The sequence below is a fragment of the Pogona vitticeps genome, chromosome 7 (assembly GCF_051106095.1).
Source record: "Pogona vitticeps strain Pit_001003342236 chromosome 7, PviZW2.1, whole genome shotgun sequence".
Classification (NCBI taxonomy): domain Eukaryota; kingdom Metazoa; phylum Chordata; class Lepidosauria; order Squamata; family Agamidae; genus Pogona; species Pogona vitticeps.
This window is the reverse complement of record NC_135789.1, coordinates 2,662,501-2,685,138: the sequence shown is the minus strand read 5'-3', so window position 1 is coordinate 2,685,138 and position 22,638 is coordinate 2,662,501. Positions and strand designations below refer to the sequence as shown.

General features: G+C 44.6%; 1 protein-coding gene across 1 annotated transcript in view; it reads left to right on the top strand.

Annotated features, from left to right (window-relative positions):
- Positions 1-22,638, top strand: part of PEX14 (peroxisomal biogenesis factor 14) — a 91,458-nt gene that overhangs the window by 28,016 nt on the left and 40,804 nt on the right. The window contains exon 3 of the mRNA XM_020782208.3: positions 17,250-17,334. Within this exon, the coding sequence (XP_020637867.3) occupies positions 17,250-17,334 (85 nt within the window). The remainder of the gene's footprint in view (positions 1-17,249; positions 17,335-22,638) is intronic.

Sequence of the window (22,638 nt, the reverse complement as noted above, 5' to 3'; positions counted from 1 at the left end):
CATTCTTTTCTCTGTCTTCCTTCCATCCATCCATCCATCATCAGCATTTATACAATACAATCTTTATTTGCGGTCTCCGACCCATTAATCATCAGCATTTCCTTCCATCCATCCATCCATCCATCCATCCATCCATCCATCCATCCATCCATCCATCCATCCATCCATCCATCCATCCATCCATCCATCCATCCATCCATCCATCATCAGCACTTCCTTCCTTCCTTCCTTCCTTCCTTCCTTCCTTCCTTCCTTCTGCTATTCTTTCCACCACACCCCCATTTTCTTCTTTATTTCTCCCCTCTTTCTTGCCTGACTATTCTCTTCCTTTCTTTTAGCTACCTCCTTTCTCCTTCTGGTATCCTCATCTCTTTTCTTGCCACTCTCTGTCTGTCTGTCTTCCCCTCCTTTCCCCTCTTTCCATCATCCTGTTTCCCTTTGTTCCCCCTCTTTCGCTGCCACCTGCATCGTGGAACAAAATGCTGGGCCAACCAGTGCCCTTTGACAGGATCGGACGCGAGGCTTCTTATGTCCGAATGTCTGCTTCAACCCACAGACCTCCCTCTCCTTGGCTTTTCTTATTCTCTCGAGTTGCGCAGGTTCGTCTTGCCAAGTAGGGCTAATTTTTTTTTTTTTTTGTAAAAGAATATATTACCACTTTTCTTTACTGTAAAGAAAATCATAACAAAATGCCATCCTCTTTTCGCTATAAAGCCTAGCAAAAAGAAGTGAAGCATTAGATTTTAGAAGCTCGGCTTAAGTAAATAAATAAACATTAATTTAAAAAAAAAATCAGGGAAAAAAGAATAAACCCAGCCTTAGAAAAGTACATTTGGTCAATTTGTGCCCTAATGAAATATAGAAAAGACTCGATAAAAGGGCCTTTATTACTTTAAATGTGGACTTTTTAGCCATCAGGTTAATGTTTTTGTATCATTTTTTTTATTTGATTGGGTGCTTTTTTCCAGGTATCTTTGCCCCTTGAGTGCTAATTGGATTTCCGCAGACAAATGGTGCTAGCAAAGCAGCCCTTACCTCACCGTGTTTCTTACTTCAGCATTTATTTTATTTGTTTTTACTGTAAATGTTAATAAATCTCCACTGGGTTTGAAAAAGAGTGGACAAGGCCAGGCAGAAAGACGGTGGGGCTGGAAAGAAAAGGAAGCCGGGAGATCGGTACTCCCCTCCCACCCACAAAAAAAAAAAAGGAGAGAGAGAAAGTGGGGGGGGGACACCCAGGAGATGGAGGGGATTTGGGGATTGGGGAAGAATGAGGAAAAAGAAAAATCCTGGACCCTTCGTAGGAATGGATTCATTTTTATTTTTATTTTATTTCTCAAAACGGGTACTCAGCCAAGCAGTTGATCCATAATCCTTAAGATAAAAAGCGTTGATTTCTCTAGCAGTTCTCCAGACGGAGAGCTTGGAGGCACGCAAATTGTGTTACCATTGATGAGCGGGAGAGCAAAATGTACTTCAGGGCCCCATTTCAGGAGAGAGAGTCGGGGTGTGTGTGTGTGTGTGTGGAAAGATTTTAAATAAAAAAACTCCCTTTTAAAAAAAAGTTAGCGAAGAAGCTTTGGAACCCAGTACAAAATGGTATATATTCCAGCAGAGCAGAAATGACTGGCTCACACAGCCCTTCAAGGTCTTCCTGGACTACAACACCCATCTTCCTCAGCTACTCTAAGCCGATGGTGGTGGGTGATGGGAGTGGCAGTCCAAATCTATCCTGTAGGGGCCAAAACTCACCCACCCTTATAAGGAAAAGAGAGCAGCTCTTTTTAAGGAGAAGAGCGTCCCATTTTTGGAGCTTGGTTTTCATCTTTCCTCAATCCGTTGGGTCTTTCGTTAAAGAAAATGCCTGAGACTGGAATCTAGAACCTTGTGCCTAAAAACGACGTGTCCAACGTCATCAGAAGGAAGGATGGCGTGCCTTTCTCACGGAGAAAAAAGGAGGCAGAGATGATGGTTGTGGGGAGGACGGGATCAAATCGGATGTGGGTGGGGCTTACAATAAGCCCCGCCTCTGCATTGGCATCCCCCCCCCTTATCTCTCTTCCTTTGGCAGAGTTTTGTTGGTACTTTTGTCCATCCCACTTCCACTATAAACTCTCCTTTCACATCTGGTTTTACTCTTTCTACCCTGGTTTTACAACAGTAACCGCTCCCCCCCAAAGATTAAAAATACTCTGATGGGAGTTGCGCTTCAGGTGTAGTTCTCAGGAAATGTATAATCTGTGCCTTTAATCCGCTGATGCTTTGCAGTTCTTCTTGCGTAGGTAAAGGGCTTCCTTTCCCTCCCTGCAGAAGGTAATTGGTTATTAATTTTTTAGTAGGTAAAAAGTGTAATTGTAATAATGCCTGACATGTGCTGACTGCTTCAAGGTTTCAGGAAAATGAAAATAATAATAATAAAAAAGACTTGCACCGCCACTAGGAAAAGAAGCAACCAGCAGTGTTGCTTCGCCTGTAGAACTCCGGTGTTTTATCTGCCTTGAATTGCCCCTTCCCCATTTTGGAGGGTTTCCGACGTCCTGCCTGGATTCCCCCAAAACTCCATGTTAGGAGAAAAGAAAGGCGCTTAGAAAATTGCAAATTGCAGTAGATTCTGGAGGTAGGATTGTCTATTTGTAGGTTAATGTGTTTTACACCGAAGGTAATCTAGGGGGGAAACAAACCCAGGATGGTGACCTTTGGTAAATTTTAGAGTTTTTTTTTTTTAAGGGTTGAGGATGAGATGGACATGGGGCATTTCCCTCCCTCCTTCTCCCCCCCCTCCTGATTTTCAGTAGCTGCTTCCCCCTGCAAGAGTCATCAAAGGTTTTACTTTGCTGCGTGTCCCACAGAGGAACCTGCATCTAGAGTTCGAGGTCACTTGCTGGGCATAACGATGAAGACCAGTAGAGGGCAGGGACTTATGCAGAGGTGCAGTAGCCAGACTCCTCAGCAGGTAACTCATTCTGTACCCCAGTCATCCCTCCATTTTCAACTCATATGCAAGATTATTAGACTGGGTGAAGGAAAGGCAAATGCAGAGAAGTGAAGGGCAGACTCCCTCTTACATCCCTGTAGACCCAGGAAGGGAAGGGGCAATTCTTTTTTACCTGCACTGAAAATGCCAGCTAAATTAGGCCGTGCTGAGTGAGGTGGTTGGAAGGACCGGAATCAATCAGAGAGGCAGCGGGCAAACTCCTCTCTAGGCAAGGATGTGGGTGCACAGAAGTCTTTTGTGCCTTTCTTTCCCCCCCACCCCATTTTACTGGGGTCCCTTCTTTCTCTTTCCCTTGAACGTGTCTGATCTCTGCTCTGAAAACAAACACCTTTGCACACGAGACTGCGTCTTTGTGACACTTTTGAACCTGACGCTACTGTTGGGTGGAGAGGCGGCTCCCCCTTGCACATGGAACCGCCTTCTACCAAGTCAGATAATTGCATCTGTCTTGCTCAGAACCTTCCACGCTGAAAACGCATCTCTTCCTCTTCCGCCTCCCACCCACCCACCCCGGGAATGCCAGGGATTGAACCTGGGCCCTCCTGGGTATGAAAGACAGGTGCTCTGATTTTGAGCTGTCGGCCTTTGCTTAAATAGAAGAGAAGGCTGGTCCCGGTTTTAGTGATAATGAACAGAGGACTGATTTAAACATGAGCTTTGGACATCTTCTGCCTTCTTTAGGCCCTTCCTCGTCCTGATCAGGGTTATGTACACACTGGCACCCTTTCGCCAGGTTTTGGGGGGTTGGTAACACCCTTTGCTAACTCTATTCGGAGATGCCAGGAATGGGAGGCTCAAGGAACCCTGCACTCAACCAAATGCCTTTCCACCAATCTAGCAGCGTGCAAAGGTGGTATTTGCTGCATTTTGATGGGAGTCCTTTATTCCCCCCCTTTTTTCCCCCTTTCCCTTTCTCTCCCTTCCTGCCCCCCCCCTTTCTTCATAAGGTTACCATGACAGGTCTTGGGGTTTTGTTCTTTTAAAAACAACAACACAAGAACAGTTGAATGTAATGGTCATAAAAGATGCCGGATGGCCCTCCTGGGAACCTGAAGGAGTCCATTCATTCCTAGGATATTTACAGTGCAGCCGACAGCCCTACAAGCCGATATTTCATCCTACCTTGCCCTCGTTTTGCATCAGGTTGGTAAGGACAGAAAATGAAAAGGCGGGCGTGGGGACGATTTAGTCCCCTGGCAGAGGAGGTCATGGGGCAGCGCCATGTCCGGCTGAGTAAAAGAAGACATTCAGATTGCCAGAAAGCTCAGCTGGGCCCGCTTGAGCCTCTGTCTCTCAGCCTCATTTATTCATTTATTGTGCATTAGTTACATCCTGCTTTTCCTCGAGAGGGATCTGGCTCTCTCCCGCCCTCTTTGCCCTTCCAACAACCTTCCGAGGTCGTTCAGTCCTAACCGGCCCAAGGTGAGATTGCCTGAAGGTCGTTCAGTGGGTTTCATGATCCAGTAGGGATTTCAGCCTCTCTTGAGCCCCGAGTTCCAGTCCAGCCCTCTGCCTTGACTGGCTCTGTGAGTGCCTTTGTCCTACGTTTGTTGCCTACCCTCAAGAGGTGGTTTTGAGAGTAAAATTGGGGGGCACGAGAGCCACATAGGCCAGCTTGAACTGCTTAGGGAAACTGTGTGATAAAAACATAATTAAACTCAGCAAGGGGAAAAAAAATTAAGAATACCTAAAGGGTTTGTGCTTCGTGTCTTAACTCTTCCCTCGCTTTTTCTCCCACGGGGGCCTTACTGGTTTGCCTTGCGGCAGGGGTGGCTTTGAGGTCCCGGGGAATGTAGAGAAGGGTTTGGTTTCTTTTGGAACAGCAGAAGGGAAAACATCCAGCAGGCCCTCCTGTCCAGTTCCTTGAGGACTAGAACCTTTAAAGTCAGAAGGGCAGTTCTTAAGATTTCTCCTTGCAATTTCCAAAGAGGCCGTTGCTCTTTAGGTTGCCGGTTGTTGCCTTAGCTTGAATTAACATGTGGGAGAAAGAGAACCGGGGGGGGGGGGTCGGGAAGGGTGGGGGGAGCCGGAAGGCGGATCAACAGAGGGAGGGGAAATGCAAGAAAGACCGAGCATGTCAGCCAGTATTCCAGCGTCATTACAGGTCTCGTATTTTTAGCCCAGGGATCACCACAATGAAGTCACTCCTTGCATTCTTGGAGGGTGATTCAACTCAGCGTCTCCTTGTGTTCAGAGGGAATGACGTGCTCATTCCTTGGTATTTGCTGAAGCAGATTCTTCAGCTATAAAGAGTTAGGTCCAGACCTGAGATAGTGGAACCTAGAGTAGGTTGTTTCCTCTTGGCTATTGGCATCTGTGGTACCCCATGGGGTTGCTGGCCCCTGAAGTTAAGAGTATATGCTGTCTCCCCCAACCTTCCTTTCTAGGCTGGCAGTTTACTGTTGGACCAGGGAGTAGAGAAATATATTTTAACTCTGCCTTGCTTTAGTTATAAATTATATCTCTCTTTATGTCTGGCTGGATAGCTCTGTGAGTTACGTACAGTATCCGGTTGCAAAGCTAGGGGTTGGGAGTTCGATTTCCCCATTTTGCCCCCAGGGGGGAGAGCCAGTCTGGGTAGCCTTGGGCCAGCTGCACCGTGTCCCCAGGGACCCCCCCACCCCACCCTGAAGAAGGGAATGGGAAACCACTTCTGAGTAATCTCTACCTAGAAAACCTTGGAAAGGGTCACCACCATTAAGTTAGAATGGACTTGATGGCACTTGGTTATTATTTTATTTACATGTATTCCTCTTATCCTTTGTGTCTGCTGGAATGAGCGTTATACATGAATGTGCAGAGCCGTTTCAAAATGGTTTTGTAGCCCCGTATCTGAAAATGTTTCTTTGCTATCAAAATTAGTTTCGAGGCACATATCGAAGAGAAGGAGGGTCTGTTGTTTGGAGTGGCTTTTGATAGTCGCCCTTCTGCAGCCGCCTTGCTTGAAACGGAATAAGCTTCCTTTTTCTTCTTTAAAGAGAGAAAAAAATGACAGTCAATCTCTTATGTTATAACCTGGGCCAATAAAAACTGAAGATGGGCAAGATATTTCACGTTTGAAATGTGGCTGCTTTGCAAAGTTGTTCCTTTCGACGAGGGTTCTTTCTCTCCCCTTGCCCATTCATCAAAGTGTTTTAAGAGAGACTTGGGTCAATAATGCCCAGCTTTAGAATTCCCCAAATACATATTTGCACAATAGACCTTAAAATGGATTAGTCTGTCATGTCATCATCTGAACTCTTCTACGATGTTTTATGCCCTTTCACGTTGGACAGCCGTTTGTAAAACAAGAAAGGAATCAAGCCGGGCAACTGTTTCTGTTTTATTTTTGTTTTGCTTTTTTTTAAAAAGCAAACTGCGTCTAGGAATATTTTGCAATGGTTATAAAGTGCTCCAAGCAACAGGGGGCAAGTCGCTTTGTAACTTCCTGCTTGTGGCTTTGCGTTCAGGCCCTTCATCAAGACTTTGGGACTTCAGCTCCCATGTTAGCTGTGGCCGATGGGAGTTTTAGTCTACCTTTCCTGGAAAACTGAGCAACGGAGAAGGATGTTTTCCAGCAATTCTGTGCTGTTCGATCTACTCAGAAACAGAGGTGGAAAAAAATAACTTTTGGCAACCACAGACCTCAGAATCCACCACTCTGGCTGCAGTAGCTTGGGAACTTTAGTCCAAAAATAAAATAAAATAAAATAAAATAAAATAAAATAAAATAAAATAAAATAAACATTGACTGTTGCTGAGAAGAAATTCCAAGAGATGAGTCTAAAACTGCAGTTATTTATCTCAATCTGATGCCCACTAGCTCTAGTGATTTTGGACTAGAGTGGATTGAGGTGATGGGAATTGCGTTGCAAACGCTGTAGCCCAGTGGTTCCCAACCTCGGATCCCCGCCCCCGATATTCTTGGGACTACGACTCCCAGAAATCCTGGCCAGCCCAGCTCATGGGGAAAGGCTTCTGGGGTTTGCAGTCCAAGAACCTTTGGGGACCCATGGTTAGAGGCCACGGGTCTAGCCAGTTCCCGTTTACCTGGGTCGACCCAATTGCATTTGGTGATAAACGCACGGAGAGGATATATAAGGAAGGAGCTGCTGGAACAGGCCATTTAAAAGTGGGCCAACCTGGAGGCTGTTCGATTATTTGACAGTGGAGGGAGATAGGAAGAGGAAAGAGCTTCCACTACCATCATATCTCTGGCCACCTGTGCCGGCAATCTGAAAAAGCAGGGCTTTGACTCTCACGGAGAGACAACAGGCAGGCTCCTGCCCAAGCGGGTGATTCGATCTGACTGTACGGTGAGTGAGAAATGAATCCTCTTCCCTGCAGAGAAGAGAAGCAGGGCCGGGCCTGCGTCTCAATTTCAGGGTGCTGCTCCCGACCACTTCGGGCGGCAAGCCAGCCCCTGGCAGAGTCCAGCTGTGCTGCGGATGCATTTTTCAGAACAGGCCGTGGGCTCCTGGCAGCTTGTTGGCTCGCTTCTAGGCATTTTCGGCCGTCCGTAGGGCCGCCCGTGGATCCTAGAGACGGAAGATGGGCTTGCGCCAAAGTGGCCCGGTTGTGGGAATAAAGAAAAGCATGAGGCTTTGCCTGTTTGCTTCCACGCCATTGGCTTTTCCAAACTGGAGGCGCCTGGTATCTTGGTCCCAAAAGAGAGCCACGGTCTGGAGAATTTGTGGCAAACGTTTGTTGTGTCTTCTCTTGGTTTTGATGGAGTGGGGAGGATGCCTGTGATAACTCTAGATAACTGCCTTTAAAGCAGATCTGGGGATTTTTGTGCTACTTTATTATAAAACACATGCAAAAAAAGGGGGGGGGAGAATAATTCTCTCCCCACCCCTCTTCCTGTCCCTGTCATGTGCTAGGTTTAATGAGCAATTTTAAAAAATTGAAAATAAAAGAGGAAAATGAATAGGTGTTGAACCAGCCTGTGATATGTAAATGCCAACTAGTAATTACCTAAAACCACAATTTTATTTCTGTTTCATCTTGCAAAACATTTCATTTCCACTGAGTGAAAACACTTAATTTGGGCTGCTGTTTGCTCCGGCGAAGGCTGGGTGGTGGTGGAGGCGGCAGTTCCCCGTGGCACCGGCTAGGGGGAGCAGTAGCTCTTTCCTTGCGGGTTCCATCGGATGGATCTCCGGCTCCTTCCCAAGGTTATCCTTTCCTTAGGAGCGGAAATGGGGATTTCAAAGTGGAGAATTCCCCTGTTTGTCCAAGCATCAGGACGTCGGTATTTGGCAGTAGGTTGGTACCACCTTCCCTTAGCAATGGCTAGAAAGGCCAACGGATTCCTCGCAGCAGAAGCCGGACCACTCAATCCAGTTTGAATTCCCACTTAAGGGAGGGTCGTTCAGAATGACGAGACTTGCGTTCGTCTCGACCCGTCCTCTCCTTTTGAGAATTTCCTCTAGAGGGGACTGAAAATGGACATCCCCTCCGCCCCGTATCCACAAGACTCAATATATATTATTTCGTATATATATATACACATGTTACTTATATGGTGTTCTGTCTATAGGATTAAATCTCTCCGCAGTTTAGATGGAAAGACAACCACGTTGATCGTAGCCATAGCCTTCGCTATGGATAAGGACGTATGCTGTTATCAGACATCCGTGAGGCTGCAGCCCCGTAGCCGCTTACCTGGGAAGAAGCCACGTTGCACTTTGTTTTGGAGGGAGAGGTAGAAAATTACACCATTGACCTTGCTTTTATCCATGCAAGTCTGTTCTAAGTAACAAGGCTATGCTTTGGAATTATGAGCCGTGTGAAGGCTATCCCGTTTTAGCTTGCATGCAGTCGGATACACCAGTAGCTTAATACCATATTTGACAAGCCCTCTGTATGGCAATTAGAAACGGGGGCCGAACCCTTAGTCCCAACTTCCCTGCCGTCCTGTTGAAGTCCACTGTGCACATGCATAGACCTGTGATGTAAAACAGTGGGGGGAAAAACACATTTTTCTAGGCTCCAGTTCTGGATGGACTGGGGTTATTTATGAGTTTGTGGCTTAAATCAGGGGCACGGGGCAAGATTCTGTTGTAAAACAGGGTGACATCAGGGGTCAGGCAACCGTTTTTTGGCCCTCAGGCTGCATTCTCGTGTGGAAAAGATCTCAAGGCCTGCGGTTCCACAAGGAGGTAGAACTAGCGTAGTTTGGAGTGGAGTCTGGTATGATGTTTTCCCCCACCAGGCCTACAAAGCACTGCGCATTTCCAAAGTAACCCCCCGTGCACCCGTTTATGGGTTGCAAAGCACAGCTTAGGTTCATCATCTGTCATATTTCTCTAGCGCACCAACTGCAGTACAAAGCCCAGTGTTGGTCCGTGTGGCAGCTTCCCAGACTAAGCAGGATGGTTGATGCTGAACTCAATGACACTTTGAGTCTCTTTTCACCCTGGAAATCCTGTACTATGCAAGGAATAGGCTGCATTTGACCTCGATTACATGGCTCTCATCCTCACAACAGCCCTGTGAGGTTGGTTCGTTAAAATGTTAGTGTTTTTTTTTTTAAATAGGAGCTGGCCTTAATCACATTCACCAGGTAAAAGATTCCCAGCTTGCTATCATTTTTGGAGTATATGTTCATTGGCTAAAAATGGTAGGCAGTTGGGTTAAGAGAATATGAACCAGAAGGGTAAGAATTTCGAGCAAAAGCTAATTAGTCAGTGATACTCGTGGCTGCATCATGCCACAACGACTGCTTTCCTAAATAGCTTTTAAGAAGCATTAGATGATTATAATGTAGGGCAGTGGCTATTAATAGGGCTGTTTGACCAATTAAGCGATGTTTAGTTGGTCACCTGCTTCTTGACAGACTAGTCAAGTGATTAATCCATTAAATTTGAATAAATTAGCATTCTGCTGAATCTTCTGTAGTTCTGAGATGTAAAAAGGAGGGGAAGGTACGTTCCCCCCCCCCCGTTAAATAAAAACTCCCATACTGTTATACATATTTTTAATCTTTTCAGTTGTGTTTCACCTTTCACCATTGTGTTCCAGAACTCAGAACACAAACCGACCAAAAAAAGAGCTGGATGCCTTTAATTAAACTCAATACTTACTTTAAACTCATGCTTCGCTGTCAGTAGTTTAAAATCGACCCCACTGATAAAATATGGCCATCTCCCCCCCCCAATCCTTCCATACAATTTTCTCCAAGAGGCCTGCCTTGACACTCTCCTTTTCCCCCCTTCCCTTTATCCTCACAACACCCCCAGGGGTAGGATAGGCTAATAAATAAGGATTGTCCACCCTTCCCTGGCTTCACCCATCTTCTCTGTCTTGCTGTCTTGCAGCTCCCCACCATCACCCCGACAGGTGAGCAGTGCTAGCTGTTAGCATAGTAATAATGAGCGTGTACATTGAGCTGGCCGGCCCATTTCCTAGGAATAGTGCCGTCCATGGTAACCTTTCCAGCTGCTCCTGATTTCTTAGCACCCCTCGTTGGCAGCTTTGCAATTTACCAAAATTTGCAAATCATCTATTAAGAATGGAAAGAACTTCCAAGCAGAAAACGTTTGGAATGCTGGAGAAAGCCAAACTGACCGGATTGTTCTACCCATACATTGCAAATGGGTATAAATCATGTTGAGTTCTGTTTTTCTCTCTCCCCACGATAGCTAGCAATCCAGGGTTAAATAGCCATCAAATCATTTTCAGGATTTCAGGGGTTTATAAAAAGTTGGATAGCCATGTCAGCCAATGGCAGAATATTGGCGCCTTTAGGACTAGAAAGTTTTAATGGCCATAAGCTTTTGTTGACTGTAGGCTGCTTTTTCAGACACACTAATAAAATTCACTAGCCTTTTTGGGTCCATAAAGACTCTTCCTAGTTTTTTAGTTAGGAAGATGTCAGCGTGGAGCAAGGAAATAGCAAATTTGCCTTTCCTGGCTTGCTGACCTCTTTCCGTTCTCTGCTTTGCAAGTAATGAATGCTTTTCTTTAAAATAAAACGGAATGACACTAACGTTTTTGAAAAAAATTCTTGGCAGGCTTGGAGGAACGAGTCCGGAAGCAGGGACGAGAGCTGGATGGAAGAGACAGAAGGGGGATTTCTCCTTTAGTCCGGGACCCTCACTTTGAGGATGCGCTCTCTGGAATCTGGAGGAACGGTGCCTCTTTAGCGAGATATATAGCTTCATAATTAGCCTCTTGCATTTTTTCACGAGTGCTAGCATCAGCGTTCTGCGATGTGTTACCCTGATTAACAGCTGCTTTGCTACTACTTCCTTGTGCCACCAATGGCCTTATTTGTCAAGCTGAACCTGACAAGAGTATAGATATTCCTCCCACCTTCATCTTACTTAAAACAGCATTTTCTTTCTCTTTCCGCCCCCCCCGAACTCAACATGCGCGCACACACACACACCGGTCTGCAAGGAGTGGGAAGGTGGTATTCCTTTATCTGAGACCTGATGCCAGACTTCAGAGCATTAGAATCAAGAATTTGATCTTTAGAGGCATGGTTCTTTTTTAAACAAGGGGTGAGCAAGTTTGAGAAATTCTGATTATCAGCCTGCTCCATCCTGTTTCTGTATTTAATCAGTGAGAATCTCGTCCCCATAAAATCACCTTGAAAATTCAGATTTAAAAATGTATCTGTAAGCATATTTATTTTCAAAATGCACATTTCTAAACATATTCACTCCACAGACCGATTCTTTTAAATGCACTTCTGTTCGGTTTATTTGGACTGCTGAGACAGACGTACACGGGCAATATTTGGAAAAGCGAAGAATTAAATAGATAAATTTCAGAACTGGATAGTGAATCTTGAACGTGCCAGTTCAGTTATTGAAAGATGAGTTTTTGAACTTGCTTCTGACCAGACCCCCCTGTGGCCTCTGTGGACTTCCCAGTTGTTAAAGAATCCAACATCATCCTGCAAAACCTTAGAAAAGTTGGAGGCTGTAAATTCAGGATGGTGCAGAGCAAGCAATGAGAGAAAATGCCACTTTTTGTTTGAGTGTTGATCAGTTCCCCTTGATCTGTCACTGCTACCTCTTCCCCCTTGATCGTAATAACTTTCGTGTTCCTTTTGTTTGTGTGTGTTTGTGTGTGCTATATATCATCATAGATTAAACCAAGGTAGCCCCGAGTTCAAATCCCCTCAGTTGTTCCCAAAGCTCACTTGGGTATTCAGGGACAGACATTTCACATTAAAACGACTTTACAGGGCATCTTGTGAGTTTTACATTGACAAGATTTAGGGTGACTGAAATGATGTATGGTAGGACCCCATATCCATGGGATTGGTATCCGCTGATTCACTTATCCGCTGCCTGAAAATACAAAATCAAAACCCCCAGAAATACATAATTTGCGGTATGTATTTCCAGGGTGAGTTTACCAGAACTGGCCACAAGAGGGAGTTAGAGACCATGCAGTGTATAATGCTGGCTAGACATTGTTTTGCCGTCCATGGGGGAGATGGGCCTTGGAACCAGTTTCCCCCACAGATACCATGGTCCTGCTATATTTCAGGGTTGGCAGATTTTACGCTTGTCAGATTTAATTAATTTAAGGTGTGTTCTTGGAATGAAAGCCTGCAGGAATTTGTTCTGAGTGTTAAAAAAAATCTGGATGCCACTCAAAGCCCTTTATTAGGCAAAATCCTTTTTTTTTTTTGTTCCCCTACCTCTAGCCCCTAGATTCCTCATTCTAGCAGAACAGTTCTTGCTCAGAAATCAGAAATTTTTGCAGTTCAACTTTAGATTACTCAGAAAACTACCTGGATATTCCCAGTCATGCCAGGTGTATGTTTCTCTTATCTCAGAAGGACAGGCAAGATAAAATGTAAGCTGTTTTCATTGTATAGTGGCAGAATATACAGTAAATGTCTTAATGGGTTGGGTAGATAGGTTGATGGGTAGACAGACAGACAGACAGACAGACAGACAGACAGACAGACAGACAGACAGACAGACAGACAGACAGACAGACAGACAGACAGACAGATAGATAGATAGATAGATAGATAGATAGATAGATAGATAGATAGATAGATAGATAGATAGATAGAGGAATCGGTAGGGAGGGAAGGGGACAGAGAAAATACTTTGTTGAAAATATCCAGTTTTCTTCCTGCCTGAAACTTGTTCATATCGATAATGACAAATACTGTTTTCAACCAGGCAAGCTGAATATACCTCTGCCAAAGCATGTGCGGCGAGAAAGAATCTTTCTTTCTTAGCTATAATTTTGTAATGTCATTTTCAATCAATAGACCTTTAGCAAAAAGATGAAACGGATGATGGAGGAGGCCCTTTAAATAATTTAGCTCTCGTTAATGGAGCGATTTCATTTTTTTGATAGAATGGCTTTATTGAAAAGTGGATATTTTTTTGCGCGTTCTCTCTTTCTCCTATGCAACTGATCCACCTTTTTAAAAAAATATGTATATATTGTGCATGACTGTGTGTAGCCAAAGGGATGCTCAGGAGGCTACAACCCCTTGTTGGTTTAATCTATTAGAGATTGGATTTGTTTTTCTTCACTAAAGCCACCACTGGCTCTGCGCAATCTTGGTAGTTCAGTTCAGGAGTTTAGAGCAAGAAGAAGGACGCAGCTTTTTCAGTCCAAAAGTTTTATCTCAAAGGCCAGCAACCCGGTATCATCCAAATACTTTGCACCACGACTCCCTTAAGCCACAGCAGTAAAGTATTATAAAGATTGTAATCCCAGGTACCATCCGAGATGTGGGGAAAGTGGAGATTTTGCAAAGTGGGACCCATACCACCCCCCAACACACATTGGGTGGGATTGTTTGGCAACATGCAAGCAATGCAGGATGAGGAGCGGCCGTAGCTGAGCGGAAGAGGTCAGGATTTGCATTCAGAAGAGCCCGGGGTTCAATTCTAGGCATCTTAAATTGAAGGGACTAGGAGATGATGGTGAAAAAACACTCTGTCTCACTGTATTTGGCTAAACAGGCAAATCTGCTCCTTTTAAAAAACCGACTGTGTTGTAGTAACAGCTGTTGCCTCTTCTGCTGGATAGCTCGGTGGTTGAGGTCTCTGCCTGTAGAGCCAGAGGCTGGGAGTTCGATTCCCCCGTGGGGCCTCCTTGTCAAGGGCTGGACTCAGTGGTCTGTAGGGTCTCTTCCAGCTCTGCAGTGCTAAGATGATGATGATCTCATAAGCAGGGATGGGTGAGCCTTGGTCTGGTGCTGCTGTTTTTTTTTTAAATGAAGTATTATTACCGAGACCTGTCAAAATCAACCAACTTCTGCATTAATGGTGAAAAAACCCTGACTTTTTTTTTTGAAAAAATGGAACTTTTAAATAGAGAACTTACACTGTCATCCAACAAACATGTGGGCTTTGAGTGGTTAGCCCTTAAAACCTGGCATAGAACCCTTGTGTATTCAGGTATCTTTGTGGTGCTAAATTAAACGAAATCCTCCTTTTTTTTCACCAGGCAGTTTCATTCCTCTTTAACTGCTCCATGGCAAACAGATGGAGGAAGTACGTAGGCCTATTAAATTTGCTCAGGGTTGGTGGTAGAACGTTTTGCGTGGTTCCTTTTGAAGGAACCAAAATTCGCCACAATTAGCAAATTTCTTCGTGCATTTTACAAAAATTAGGGTCTTTACAAAACGAGTGGTTTGCTTTTTTTCTCTCCAAGTTTTCATAGGGAAGAAAGTGAAAGAGACAGATTTGCCCATACGGAGCCTCCTGACCTATTTATGGCAACATAACTCCATTGGCATCAATTTCAGGTGGAGCAAATTTCCGCATGCCAAGAAGTCAGCATAGGCGTTGACTGTTGCGCAGCAGGTCACACAACTGGTGGTGCGCGGTGGCACGTGCCTACATCAAGTTCTTAATTTCAGCCCTTTGCCGCTGAAATTTACACTAACGGAGCAAACATTGGCAGATGGACCTTACCAGATTCGGGCCCATATATGTATAATGGAAGATCTACAGATTAGAAGATTAATTCCTTTGGCTTGTTCTGAACCCACTGCCAGTGAATCACCTAGGATGTCTCAGAGCAGTCATCCTCCCAAAAGCACAGCGACTCTGGAGTGATCTAAAGATTTGAGTTGATAGAGCAGATTGATCTCACAGGCGTTGAAAATGTTGCCTTCCGCCAGGCCTTTACCGAAGCGCGTTCGTTTCTGGGCCCTCACTTCCTCTCTAACAGCGAAGCCCCTGGAAGAGTTTTAAAAGAAGCAAGTGATTAATACAGAAAGCAAAGTAGCTTTTGATATGCTAGCACGTCTCTACGTCTGCTTATTCGGACACATCCTTGTTCAGCATATTTTTCCCCCTCGCGGTTATTAATTTGTGCCGTTTATCCTTCTGCATCTGGCGCCCGATACCTATGCAGTGTAAATGTGCAATTTCCCTATTGCTGGCATTTCCAGGGAGACAGTTCAAGAGAGGCATAAACAAGACCAAAGTGCCCTTTTATGTGTCGTGCGGAAAGGTGGGTGGGTGCCATATTATTTTATGATTTGAAATGACTGAGTGCTAAACTTTAAAAAGCAGCTGCTTTTTTTTGCCACCCACCTTTGCCTCTTCCCTCTTCAACCCACCCCACCAACCCCCCGGTACGTTTCCACAAACTCTAAAGTATACTGGGACTTGGTCAAATTTCCCGTTAAAATAAAAATACGAATTTCATCTCCTTCGCAAATTCATTTATCATGCTTTTTAAAAAGGTGTTTTTCTGCTTTACCTGATGTCTAAATTGGATTGGCTCATTTATGCTGTTCTTTGCTGTATCCCCGTATGCTTTTCTTAAATGAATTAGTAATGACAGCATACTCCATCATGTCTCTCTACAGCCACTTTAAGGGGGAAGCCGGGTGATCTAAACCTTTTAACCTATTAAAGATGATTTTCCCCAATTGAATCAGACCCACCGCAGGTGTAATAACTAATCATTTAAACTACACCTCCTATTATGTTTTTTTAAGCCATTATGCATGTTGGATAGATGATAATTCATGTTTATTGCATTGTCCGATGGATCCGTTTTGCCTACACTCCTCTGATTAATGTATTTAAAGAAATAAGAGGTGCAATTTAAAAGGGAAAAAACACACACACATACATACAACATTGATGGAATGCACCCAGGACTACATCAAAAGGGCCATTAAAATCCATCAGAACTCTGCTCCTTGACCTGAGATGCATATTTGAGAACCAGGTGATGACAGGCATTTGTTTGAGTTATGGCAAAGAGGTTCTGGGGTTGGGTTGCCCACCCCGACAAAGCTCGTGGACCTCAACTGTAACTCCTCGAAACCTGTCGAATCCTATCTTTTCATGTTTCCTTCAGAGTTACTTCAGTTTGAAGGGTTGGATGGATGCCTTCGTGGCCCGCTCATAAGCTCTGGTTCATTCGAACACCGTTGCTCACCAACTGGATGCAACGGTGTTTGTACGCCACCGTGAAAGCATCTTGATTTCTTCTGATTTTGGAAGCTAAGCAGGGTCAGGCCTGGTTTCTACTAGGATGGGAGACCATGAAGGGACAATATACTACTCAATATAAGACAGCTTCCCGGGTGTTATTGAATTGCCATTCCCAGAAGCTTTCACCACCAGCTGTGCTGACTGTGGTTTCTGAGAGTTGCTAGTCCAAGAAGATTTGGTTTGCCCAAAGATGGGAACCACTGCTTTAAGGGGATCAGGTGGCTAATTTGGGCCAGTGGAAACCAGCATTTGCAAGAATCAGTAGCTAGCAGTTGGCTTCTGGAAGCAACAGTTTATATATATAGTTTCTTTATTATTTTAATTATTAAGTTATCTGTTCCACGATGTTTCCTCGTGGTGTCTAGGGCTTTACTCATCTCCATCTTATTTTTATAGCAATCTTCTGAGGTAGGCCAGGTTGGATGATAATAATTAACGACTCAGGAGCCTCCTGTCTGTTGCATTTCGAGCCTCCAAAATGCTTCATGCAATATCGTAATAATGCTATGTTAATTTTTTTCTGCATTGCAAATGTGGTGTGTAGGAGAAGGATTAAAACAAAAAGAGCCATTTAGCAAGCAGCCCCACCTGTGGATTCCAGATTTTTGTATAACTCAGATTCTCAATGAAAACTCTGCATGATCTGTCATGTTTCATTTAGGATGAGCTGCTTTCGTTCTGGTAGACCTTGGTATTTTGATGGCGTTGTTCTCTCTGTGTGTATGCTGTTCAGAATCTGAATCCTGATTTGTCCCCAACTTTAAACCATTTCTTTCTTTCTTTTTTTCTCCTCTTACTCCCCACCGCCTGGTATGTAGATCGCGACAGCAGTGAAATTTCTACAAAACGCCAGAGTACGCCAAAGCCCACTCGCAAACAGAAGGTCGTTTCTCAAGAAGAAAGGTACCTGTTCAAGCCTTGATTCTTAACCTAAAATGATTCCCAGTTTCCCTCTCTTCCCCCCCCCCCCAATTTTTCTGGTGTCTTCCTTGTCTTGACCTACCTCACCCACCCTTGCTCTCCTCTTGAACTCTGAATGCATCTTCAATTCTACAAACCTATCAAGTAGAACTTTGGTCTAGATGGGCGGGATAGAAATCTAATAAATAAATAAAGTCTTAAGGAAAGGCTTCATGTATTCTTCAGCCACAGAGGGGCATCCGTTGTTGGTGAACTGGGGCAGGGGCCTGTGTAACTGGCGTTGCAGTCTAAACAGACACCCTCTTGGCGGAGAAAGAGCCGTTAATTGGTCTGGGGATTCTGTTTTAGCCAGTTCTTAACTTCTTTACGGTATTTGACTCAAGTGGACGGAGCTGCAGGTGAAACAGGCAAGAGCTTCAGAAGAGATCCCGGCCATGCAGTGAAGGGCACAGGCCTGCACTCAGCGAAAACGAGGTCGGGTTAAGGTTAAATTTGGGGTCAGCCTGCCTTTTAGAGTCTAAAAGGGCAAGCAATTGACTGCTGAGCCCTTTCAGAATAATAATAATAATAAAAGCTGCGTCTCAATAAATCCAAGCATCGTTTTCAGCAGATGGAAGCTGCTCTGTTCATGGCCCTGCAACATTTCTGTTGCATTTATCTTGAAAGAATGAACTCTTTTTTTAAAGTGAGGATCTAAAGTTTTAAAGCTGTCGACTCAAAAACAGAGAGAGAGAGAGAGATTTTTCTAAATCTGGGTTTTGTGTGAATTCTGACCTCAAGGTTGTCTCCGCCCCTTCCCCCCCTAAACCCACATTTTTATGCTTAAAAAGGAAAGCAAGACTGTAGCCCATATGTTCATAAAAATAAGCCTTCAGACCTCTCAGCTGTGTTTTGGAAATCAAAGCAAGAAAGAAGAGAATATCAGGTTAATTTTTTTTCCTGTTCACTTGGCACAAATTTCACCCCATTTCTATAGCTTTGGGACCTAGGGTTACTTGATCCTCACCAAATCCTTTATCTGCTCTACTCCCCAGTTGCTTTCTGTTCAGAAGAAGTCCAGGTTGGCTGGTCTTAGCCACATAACCCTTCACTGAGCACAGTTGAGTACAAAAGGGGGGGGGTCATGCTTAAGGGCCGTGTCTTATTTAAGATGCTAAACCCATGAAACCATAATGCTTCAGAGAGAGGTGGAAGGCTCATAAGATTGTTTTTTTCTCTCTCTTTGCCACACAGAAAACCAGCATATCAGAGAGATGTTTTTCCCCCGGTGGTTTTGTCCCTGGTACCGTTGCGTTTTAGGTTTAGACATGATGCGGAGTCCCTCTCTGCCCCAAAGGGGTCTCTAAATAAACCACAGCCTCTGTTTTCCTTGATTCTGCTAGACCGCTGCCTGTTTCACCTTGCAGGAATGCCTTGCTTAGCATTTTGTTTGCCGCTAAAGGTGTCATGCTTCAGGTTTCCAACTCCCTTCCCTTGTGATCTCAAAGAGCAGGGAGGAAGGGCGCCTCTGGTCTGCGTGGCGCTTGCAGATAAAATGCAGGTCCGAGGAATCATAAATTGTAAGATTTGAAAGGGACGGAAGTGGTCTTAGAGTCCAAGCCCCCCTTCAACTGCGTATCTGCAATGCAGAATGCAATTATGGCTATCAACCGCCCAGAATAGACCTTGGGTCTACATGAGTGGGATAGAAATCTAATAAATAAATCCTGATACAGGACCGTCCAGACTCAGTTTGAGGACCTACCCTGTCCAGAAGGATTGTGCCGACAGCCAAACAGTGGTTATCGGTCTGTAGTGTCACCTTCCTGCAGTGTCCCTGCCGTTTCTCATCCTGCCCTCTGGAACAGCAAAGAACAGAATATTGCAGAATCTCCTGCATAAAATCCATTCAGATATCTGAAGACTTTTATCAAGTCTCGCCCGTATTGTTTCTCCTCTGTGTTAAAACATGTGTTGCTCCTTCAACCGTTCCTCTTAGGACTTGCTTCTCCTTGTCTGGTCTGCTGTTTTCTGAACATAGACCTACCGTATTTTTCGCTCCATAAGACGCACCTTTCCATAAGACGCACCAATTTTTTTAGGAGAAGAAAACAGGAAAATATAATCTGTTTTCTTCGCTCCATAAGACGCACAGACTTTCCACCCCCCTGTTTTGTGGGGAAAAAGTGTGTCTTATGGTGCGAAAAATACGGTATCTTCTAAAAATGTGGGGTCCCATATAGGACAAAAAGCATTTTTTTTTTTTTTTTTTTGCTGCCTGATCAACATAAACTCTAGGGGCCTTGTGATCCGGACGTGATGATTCTGTTCATTTAGTCTATAATCGCATGGAATGACCATTAAAGGTGTTTATAAACTTCCCATCTCAGACAGTACAAACACAAGGATGTGTTTGTTTGTTTACATTTTTATCCTGCTCAGCTAGTAACAGGGCCAGCTATTCTGGGAGGCAAACAGAGCAAGTTCAGAATAACATAATAGTAACAATACTGTACAAGCAACAATAAAAATTCAGAAAAGGCATCATGATAAGCATGAGTCCTAAAAGTACAATAACATTAAAGGACAATCAAATCAACAACAACAACAACAACTACTACTACAGGCAGCAGTAAAGACCTGCTCTAAGACAGTTGTACTGTATTTTAATGGGTAACAGACAGGCTGTGTTTGCCTCAAGGCTTCATCTAGACATGCAGAAGTCTCAATTTTACAGTACTTCCTGTTGCTTTCAGACTGTTTAAATATTTTGTTCTTCCTCTCCTAGGTATAAAGAAATCTGTGGATTTTGGTAAAATCTTGAAAACTAAGCAGGAATAAGATTCTGCCCTGTTTACACTGGTGGGTGGATACAGTGACTGTCCCAGCACGGAGAGGATGAGATTATAGTACCTGTCTTTCTATAGATATGAAAGGCAAGGAGGTTCTATAGAAGAAAGAGGTGGAGATACTAATTCAACATTAAAATGTTTCAGAGGTAGAGTTAAAACGGTCAGAGCCCCTCGGGCTGGATGGAGGAACCTGCCTCCTTCAACATCTCTCATTTCTGAGTTTTTAAAACACGTCCTTACTAACCAGAATACAAAGAAATCAGCAAATCAGAGCTGAACCGATCCGTGTGTCTCATCAGTTCCTATTGGTTTCACTGTGTCTAAGCGCACCGAACCGTTATTGGGTTGTTGCTGGATTGTGTGGCTAAGCGACAGGCTGCGTCTCACGTCCATCATCTTGTATTGCAGAACTGGTCTCTTATTGTATTTAAAGCGCTGAAATAATCGAGCTTCCAGATACAAAGGGGTGCTGATGATCGGGGTGTGCCTCCTTTACTCTTCCGAGCTTGTCAAAACTGGCGTCTAAAACCTGTCCCTTCTGGGCTGCTCTCGTGCGGTACAGGTTTTTCTCTCTTTCTCGCTCTGTCATATATATACATATATATTCCCCCTTGAAATATGCAGACCTACAGGGAGTAATTAATCATAAAAGCTTTGGGATTTCAACTCTATCATCAAAGCAGCGAAGCAAGGGAAAGCTGAGCCTAAAAGCTGCGCTGATTACCCGGGGTAACCCGAGCCGAAATCTATAGTTGCCGAAGATCCATTCGCACCTCTCCTGCTCCCACCAAAGTACCCCAGGATGATGCCACTGTATTATAACCGCTTTTACGTCTTAGTAAAAGAACCATTTATGCCTTATGTCTCTTCTTTCTTCTCTCTCCCCCCCCCCCCCCGTTCTTCTCTTCTCTTTCAACACCGACGGTTAGGATTTCGTTTGCCGGAGGTATTTAGAAACAATTTAGAGACGAACGTCTTGGGCGTTTGCACCTCGCTTCCCCTACCACCCGCTTTGCGAAGCACTTTTTTTTTTTTGTTGGTATCTGGAGCGCCATCGAATCTGTTTTAATTTTAATAAATCCCTTGCTGGAAAAAGCAAAAGATTAAGGGTAGGTGTAGGAGACGCCGGGGGTGGGTGGTCTTGGCAGGGGACGCTGGCGGAAGAGGTCTGAAAAGAGAGACAGTGACCCGATTAAAGCTTCTAATGAATTATGCGGCTAATGATTACCAAAGGGATGGGAAGACGAGGCACCCACAACCCTGTTGGGGACGCCACCCTCCTTTCTGTCGAGCGGCCCTTTGCATTCATCGTTTACACGGCGTGAGGTCTTCCTTTCCGTTTTCTTTCATGCCAAACCTGAGCAGAAGAAGTCTCGTTAGCGTGGAAGGGAAGTGTCCGACCTAAAACGAAAGTAATCGTTTGTTGCTGTTTAGGGATGTGGGCTTTATTTATTTATTTATTTTAATGTTTTAAAAAAAGGTGCATAATGCTGGGTGCATTATGTATGTTAATGAAAAGGGGACAGATTCCCAAAAACCAGCATTGCAGCTCTCTAGGAGCTGAACCTGCAAAAGTCTCTGTGCCCAAAGGCAGTGGGGGCTTCGGAGTTTATTGGGGTCCAGGTCTGTTTTGTTTTGTTCTCTTAAGCTTCTTAGACTTGCTGAGTCCAGAGGTTTTCAGAGCTGTGAAACTGAAGGGGGCGAGGGAGGCTTCTGGCCAGCAGCTTCATGTCATGAAGTTCTTATGTCAAAAGAAGGGTCTCACCTGCTTTGAGGAAGACCCTGCCCTAAAATACAACTCTCTTGAGAGTAAGATTTCTCATCAGAGATCAAGGACGGCTTAGGGTCTTAAAAAAGATCTCTTTCCAGAAAAGGCCAGTCCCATTTTATGTCTTTGGAGGATGGGTGTGCTAAACTGAACTAAAACTGTTATTTTAACATAGAAACCAAGGTTTCCTGGGTGCAGGCCAGTGTGACCAGAGTGGGCACCAATGATGTGAAATCAACTTTGTTTTTCCTTCCTGGACATTTAAGGGAAGGATTTTAGCCCGATCCTCATACTCAGGGACCAGGGAGGGAGAAATGTCCTAGGTTTGCAAAAGGTTTTGAAAATCTAGGCAGGCACCCTGGACCTTGTATCGTAAATCTCTTTATAAGCAGGAATGGGGATCCCAGCTGTCCTCCCTCTCAAACTTATAGACAGATCCTCTCGACATAGCTCAAAGATTGGAAGTCCCCCTGGGGTTTTTTTTTGGGGGGGGAACAAGACTGCAAAAAAGGGATTGTGGCAGAACTCATTCTTGCAGGATGGTGCACGCTTGTCCTCTTGAGGCTTCTATCAGCAAGTGTGCACCCATGAAACTGTCACGTTGGGAGGGGCCTCTGGGTGATCTAGTCCAGCCCCCCACCACCACCACCAGAGGAGAAGTGGACATGACGTTCCTGACAGATGTCC